This window comes from Giraffa tippelskirchi, chromosome 6 (assembly GCF_054371585.1).
Source record: "Giraffa tippelskirchi isolate mGirTip1 chromosome 6, T2T-mGirTip1v1.2.pri, whole genome shotgun sequence".
In the NCBI taxonomy this organism is placed as follows: domain Eukaryota; kingdom Metazoa; phylum Chordata; class Mammalia; order Artiodactyla; family Giraffidae; genus Giraffa; species Giraffa tippelskirchi.
In genome coordinates this window covers 88,039,541-88,046,578 of record NC_137280.1, presented here as the reverse complement: position 1 = coordinate 88,046,578, position 7,038 = coordinate 88,039,541, and the positions used below count along the sequence as shown (strand labels likewise).

Sequence of the window (7,038 nt, the reverse complement as noted above, 5' to 3'; positions counted from 1 at the left end):
TTGGTTCAGGGACCAGCACACCACAGGCAGGCGGAGCTTGGGCCGAGGGGCCTGGAGGCTTTTATTTCTTGACTGGTCCAGAGTGGGGGGCGGGCTCGCTACAGGGCCACCTCGGGGGCCACCTCGCCGGGCCCCAGGCCTCTGGCCATGTCCGCCTCCTTCTGCTCCCGTCTCTTCTTCTGCTGGAGCAGCCGCCGCTCCCGCTCAAACTCCTTCATGCGCTTCACATAGCTGCAGGCAGAGCACAAGGAGAGGTGTCAGGACACAACCGTCCTGTGGCCCGGGAGCTGATGGGCCTGGCGGCGGGGGGGGGGGGGGTTTCGCCCCAAGTAGGGAAGGCCTGCGGTTTAGGTCTGGGGTCCGCCCCCTACCTGGAATGGACACCACTGAGCCAAGAGCAAGGACTGGGCCTACACCCTGGAACCAGGCTTGGCCACTCCTCCAGGCCCGCCCACCCAACAGCCCCTCCGCTTCCTCTTTCTACTAAGGCGGGGGCCTGGCTAGAAACTGTGAGTTCAGGTCCTCTGCCTCTGGAGTCAGGGGCCCAGAGCCCTGCCGGGTGGGGATGTGGGGTGCGCTGGGGGCTCACTCGAGGTGCTCGCAGTAGTCCCAGTCGTGCTGCTCGTGCTTGCAGGCCAGGAAGTTGGGGAAGTTGTCGCGCTTGCACTTGAGAAACCGGATGAGGTAGTGCGCGCAGTAGTCCCGTTGCTGGAGCACCAGCTGGGCGTCGTTCATCTCCTGCTGAGTGGCCACCATCTCTGCGGGTGGAGGGGGAACCGGGGAGGCTCAGCCAGGGTGGGAGGATCCTTCTGATTTGCACAAAAGCAACAAGGGCAGAGTCCCTCTCCTGCCGTCAACCCACAGGAGATTCTTGCCGCTCCACCCCCCAGGGTCACTCTGCAGACAGTCCTACCAGCAAAGCCTGCGCTCCCCTCTGCTGGCACAACCCGGTGTGTGTGCATATACGAGTGTGTGTCGGGGGAAGGGGGCGGCCAGGCTGCCTGCGGGACTTGAATACCAGCTCTGCCCTTGTTGGAGCTGTAACTTCTCAGAGCCTCAGCTTCGTCCCCTACTGCATAGACTTGGCTCCGAAGTGAGCTGAGCAACTACATGTAAAATGCTTAAGTGCCCGCCTCTTGGAGAGCTGAACTAGTAACCCTCAGGTTCTGCTGCTCCACCCACCAGGAAAACCTGACTCGGATGAAATCAACCTTCATTCAACTGGGGCTGATTTGGGGCTCTAAGAAATAGCAGGCGCACACCCCAGCCTGGGCCCGCTGTGCTGGTCATCTTGAGCTCTGCCCCCTCTGGCAGAGGGCGCCCAGGACCAGCTTCCTGCATCAAGGGAACCGCTCTCCCAGCTTACACCAGCATCTTTCTTGTCCCAGAAGGTCCTCACAAGTAGCATCACAAAGTGTCCACTGATTACCTGCAATCCACTTCCACTGCCTCCTCTCCCCTCTGCTTCCCAGCCGAATTTCTGTCTCACTCTGGCCCAGGGTCTGCAACTCATCAGCATCCACACTCAACCCCAGGACTGCCCACATGCTGACTCTTTCCAGACCCCAGGGCACTGTGCTTCCTCAGCCTCTTGCTTGCTTCTTTCTCTAACATTCTTTTCCCGTGGCCCTCATCTCTATCATACCCACCCCAGGTTTCCTCCCATCTCTATGGCTGTCCATACATTTTCTGCCCGAACCTGAAGCGCTGGCTTCTGGTGGTTCCTGTTAAGAGCTCTCTGCTCATTCTAATTCATGGCTTTGGTCTCCAATCTGTAACCTAGATCCCAACTTGGGCCCTCTACCCTCAACCCATCTGAGCCCCAGGCCGTGTGTCCATCTGCAGCCCTGGATGGTTTCCATGTCAGTGTGCTGCCACTCATCCCAGAAGCTTTGGCATAATCGGTCAGCAGCCAGAATTTCTGGAGCACCTAGTGTGTGCTCGGTGCTGGGGACCCACAGGGGAACATGCTCTGCAAGAATGGATCCCTGCTCTTGGAGGGAGACACTGAACAAACAGGGAGAGCGAAATGTTGTAAGATGCTTGGCAATGCTCAGTACTGCACGTGTGCATGCATCCTCAGTCGTGTCTGATGGTGACCCCATGGACTCCTCTGTCCGTGGGATTCTCCATGCAAGAATACTGGAGTGGGTTGCCATGCCCTCTTCCAGGGGATATTCCCAGGGATTGGGAATAACCCATGTCTCTCCTATCTCCTGCACTGGCAGGCAGGTTCTTTACCACCAGTGCCACCTGGGTAGCCTGGACATATGTACACTTATGGCTGATTCAAGTTGTACAGCAGAAACCAACACAACATTGTAAAGCAATTATCCTCCAATTAAAAACAAAGCAAAAACTCCAGCCCTGGCTCACAAAAGCCCTTTGAAACCAGGGGATGAGCAGAGACCCCCAGGGAGGGGTGAGAGTGAGTGGAGACAGAAGGCAGTGTGGATTTACACTGAGCATTTACAAGGCAGGGAGTTGTTGGGTCTTGGAACCATGTGAAGAGGAGCCCCCAGGAAGGGCTGTGTCTGCTGCTGCTGTAATGGAGTTAAAACTAAGAATCTGACAATGGGGTTTTGCAACACAGCAGAGTGGGGGTGGGGAGGAAGCCTGACCAGAGCCCTGTCAGTGAAGTGGGGGGAGACAGCTGGATGGGGAGGCGGGGCAGGAGAATATTTTAAAAACAGCAGAAATAACAGCGTATTTGCATGCTGATGGGAAAACCAATGTCCAATGAGGAGAGACTGGGTGGGTGCGAGGATGGGATGAAGGGCCTCAGATGGTTCAACTGGAGCAGAGGTTTAGCTGAAGCCGGGGCAGATCGAGTAAGAGTAACGGGAGAGAAGGTGGAGTCCAGCAGGAAGTAGGGATTAAGGGAGCCCAAGAGAGTTTTGGCTGCATCTGTTTTCTTAAAATATTTTGGCTGTGCTTTGTGGCATGTGGGATCTTAGTTCCCCAACCAGGGATTGAACCCGCGTTCCCTGCATTGTAAGTGCAGAGTGTTAACTACTGGCATGTCAGAGAAGTCCCTGCATCTGTTTTCTTAAGAGGATGCCAAGTGACAAGCTGAAAGGAGATGCTGGAGTCTGAGAGAGATGGCCTGACATTGTGGTTGAGGGGGGAGCAAGAGAGAGCAAAGGGCCAGGGAATGTGACAGGAAAACCAGTAGCATGAGGGGACAAGTGGGGGAGCAATCAGGAGACCAGTCAGGGAGGCTGAGTGTTTTTCTCCCATGATGTTCAGCTGCACAGGGACAGGAGCTAAGGAGGAGAGCTGGCCTTATCCAGGGCTCTTGTTAAGCCAGAGAGAGGGGGCAGGGTGAGGGTGGCTCTGGGTGTTTGCAAAACATTAAGGGAAAGAAACGTGTATGGAGCAGTGGGAAAGACTGACATGGAGGTGGGCGTACTGATGGACTGCCAGGAATTGAGACACTAGAGGAGTGTAGAGGTCTTCCTGTCTCCAAGCCATCGCCCACCAGGCAGCCAACAACGTGACCTTTTGACAAAACAAATCTGGTCGCGTGGTTCCTCAGCTTAGAAGCACGAAGCACTAAGCGGAGAGCCCCCTCTTCTTAGTCTCGGTGTGGTCAGCTCCTTCGCAACCCCCTCAGGTCTCGCTTCCAGTTACAGCCCCCTGGAAGCCCGCCTTGATACTCCCAGGCACCATCATGAAGACCCGCCAGGTTCCACGGTCTCCCCTACAGGACAGTGAGTTCTCTTTAGTCAGCGCCTGCTGTATCCTCGGTGCCCAAACTGGCTTGGTCCAGGACTGGCGCTCGACATGTCTGTGATACTAACTCATAAAAAAAGCCAAGTGCAGGACAGTTTGTGAGGCGTGAGCCACCCCTCTCCCCCTTGTGTTTTCCAGGGCATACATAAAAAGAGCAGTGACATCTACCCAGAGGTACAGTGAGCACATCTCTTCCGTGATAAACTCTCCCATGGCTCCCTACTCACTCCAGGACTAAGCCCAGGTTCGATCGCCTCATTTTAGCCCCGCATCACTGCTCTCTTGCCCCCCAGGCTTTTTGTTCAAACCGTGCCCTCTGCCTGCAATGCATCCACATTCCGGCAAGGTCACGAACGTCCTCTGAATTCCTCAGGGCCGAGGTCAGGGCTGAACCCAGACACAGCGCACGATGCTCGAGCCCAGCAGTGGGGACTCCGAGGTTCAGGGGTTCCGGCACCCGTGCCCCACTCCCGCCGGCCACTCTTGCGCACTGGGCCTCACCGCGTTCCTTGCGCTCGGGGAAGCCGTAGTCGGGCGGGAAGGTGGGCATCCGCAGGGGATCGGGCTCCACCGATGCATCGCCCAGGTATCTCCGGGCCAGGTGAGCCCCCATGGCTGCTGTCACCGCAGGTTTCAGCGGCAGCCGGGGTCACCTAATTCCTACTCGGAAGCATTCCCCCTAGGCCAGCTACGGCTTCCGGGTTGCTTGCGCCGCCGCAGGGATCATAGAGATGAATGACTCCGGAGGCCTTCAGGTAACTCTGACGCCTCCTGGCGGCCGGGCGGAGACAGCAAGGCGCGTACCCCCTACTCTGGCTACCGCCAGAGGGAGCCTCCCTGCCTCGGAAAATATATCTGGGCTGGGGAAGGGTGGAGGACAGGAGCCTGCGGTCTCCTCCCACCCTCCCTGGGCGCCACTGGTCTCCTGAAACTAGAGTACGAAGGAAAAATATATTTTATATCATAATTTAAAAAAGTTTTATTCTAAAACGTTCAAAGCTTTCATAAGCGCTTGCACAGTTGCTGATGATATAATTAGTGAATATAAAAGGTTTAAATAAAATTACTTAAAATAAATATTTTAATTTAAATAAACAAAAGTTATTTATCAATACAGTATTTACAAACTGAGGTTTTTTAAAAAAATACTTTTATTTATTTGGCTGTGCCAGGTCCTAGTTGCAGCATGAGAACTCTTAGTTGCAGCATGTGGGATCTAGTTCCCTGACCAGGGAACAAACCCAGGGCCCCTGCATTGGGAACACAGAATCTTAGCCACTGGACCATCAGGGAAGTTCCTATTAAACTGAGCTTTTAAATAAATCCCACTGAATACTTTGTAAAAATGAGCCAAGTTGTGATTCTAGTATTCCTCTACTTGCCACTGTAAAGAATTGGTATTACATTTCACATCTGTTAGGTTAGCGCTTCTATATGTGTATATTTAAAAGTATTTTAAATATACACACATATTTTTTGTATATATATTACACACACACACACGTATATAGCTTAATACTTCTTGGCCAAATGCTGCCAAATACTTCTCGGCCTCCATGTGCAGCTGTAACAAATGCAAATGATGTGTTAATTTGTTACTATCTCTGGAATCTCAGCGCAGGATTGGAACACAAAGGCAAAGATTTTCACTGGATGCTTGGCAGTGTTGGGAAATGATACTTGGCTGTGCAAGATTAGATTTCATTTGACAAGGTGCTGAGGGTTGAACTGTCTTCCACTCTCTGATCCCCCACCTCCCACCAAATATGTGTTGAAGTCTTAACCACGGGGAACCTGTGAATGTGATCTTACTTGAAAACAGGATTTTGCAGATGTAATCAAGTTAAGATGTGGTCATGACAGACTCGGGTGGGTCCTAATCTAATGACTGATGCCTTTCTTATAAAAGGGAAATGTTTTTAAATTGTAATTTTATGTATTTATTTATGGCTGTGCAGGGTCTTCGTTGCTGTGGGCTTTTTCTCTAGTTGCAGCAAGAGGGAGCTACTCTTCAGTTCTGGTGCACCAACTTCTCATTGCAGTGGCTTCTCTTGTTTCAGAGCACAGGCTGTAGCAGGCACGGGCTTCAGTAGTTGCAGCTCTCAGCTCTAGAGCACAGGTTCAGTAGTTGTAGCATATGGGCTTAGTTGCTTCTCAGCATGTGTGATCTTCCTGGCCCAGGGATTAAACCCACGTCTCCTGCTTGACAGGGGGATTCTTTACTACTGAGCCACCATGGAAGCCCTAAGAGTGAAATGTGGAAGCAGACATACACCCAGAACATCATGTGATGCTGGAGGCAGAGGCTGGAGTGATGCATCTACAAGCTTATGAACACCAAGGATCCCAGGCCAGGAAGGCTCTTCCCCCAGAGCCTTGGGAGTGAGCATGGCCCTGCTCACACCTTGTTTTGGACTTTCAGCCTCCAGAACCCTGGGACTATAATTTTTTCTTGTTCTAAGTCACCTGCTTTGTGGTACCTTGTTATGGCAGCCTTAGGACATGGAGACGCACGATCATTTGTCTTTTCTCTTACCTAAACTTGGTTCGTTGGTTTAGTTGCTGGGTCATATCTGACTCTTGCGACCCCATGGACTGTAGCCCACCAGGTGCCTCTGGCCCTGGGATTCTCCAGGCAAGAATACTGGAGTGAGTTGCAATTTCCTTCTCCAGGGGATCTTCCTGACCCAGGGATCGAACCCATGGCTCTTGCCTTACAGGCAGATTCTCTACCAACTGAGCCCCCAGGGAAACTTAACACCTAAACTTGTCTGGTGCCCAAATCCTCCTCACATTCCTAAGCAGCCTGTTTCCAGCATTGGCAGCTGCACAACCACATTCATACCCAGGAGGGCCCTCCTGGGGCCTGAGTGACATTGATACCAAGACATGTCATATGTTTTTTATTTGTTTGTTTGTTTTGTTTTTTGGCCATACCGAGGCATGCAGGGTCTTAGTTCCCTGACCAGGGATCGAACCTGTGTCCCATACAGTGGAAGCACAGAGTCTTAACTACTGGATCATCAGGGAATTCCCACAGATGTCATGTTTAGAGTTATGGTTGTTCTATGCAGGTCCCTTTGCAAGATCTCAGGTGACAGCAGCATCATGCATCCTTCAGTAAGTTTATTTTGTATTTGTAATATGTGTGGCTCTCTAAAGCAAGACAGACCCCTCCACTTGGGCCAAGGAGGTTTCCTCTATTTGAGAGAACAGGTGTCCTGGATTAGAATGCTAGTTGTGTGGCCTGGGTGAGTTTATTTAGCTTTTTTGTAAAATGAAATATCAATTTTTATGTTGCAA

General features: G+C 52.2%; 1 protein-coding gene across 1 annotated transcript; it reads right to left on the bottom strand.

The window, feature by feature from the left end:
* Nucleotides 1-37: 37 nt before the first annotated feature.
* Nucleotides 38-4,421, bottom strand: NDUFB7 (NADH:ubiquinone oxidoreductase subunit B7). The gene is made up of 3 exons (XM_081501298.1): nt 4,237-4,421; nt 590-758; nt 38-231 (listed from the first exon to the last, which is right to left on the bottom strand). Exons 1-3 carry the CDS (start codon nt 4,346-4,348, stop codon nt 99-101), a joined length of 414 nt encoding a protein of 137 aa, XP_081357424.1. The 5' UTR covers nt 4,349-4,421; the 3' UTR covers nt 38-98.
* Nucleotides 4,422-7,038: the final 2,617 nt, after the last annotated feature.

Excerpts from the sequence above, each read along its gene's own strand:
- NDUFB7 (XM_081501298.1), bottom strand. The coding sequence starts at position 4,348 with ATGGGGGCTCACCTGGCCCGGAGATACCTGGGCGATGCATCGGTGGAG. Across the intron at positions 759-4,236 it reads CCCCGAGCGCAAGGAACGCG|AGATGGTGGCCACTCAGCAG; the intron begins GTGAGGCCCAGT and ends CTCCACCCGCAG. Across the intron at positions 232-589 it reads GACTACTGCGAGCACCTCGA|CTATGTGAAGCGCATGAAGG; the intron begins GTGAGCCCCCAG and ends CTCTGCCTGCAG.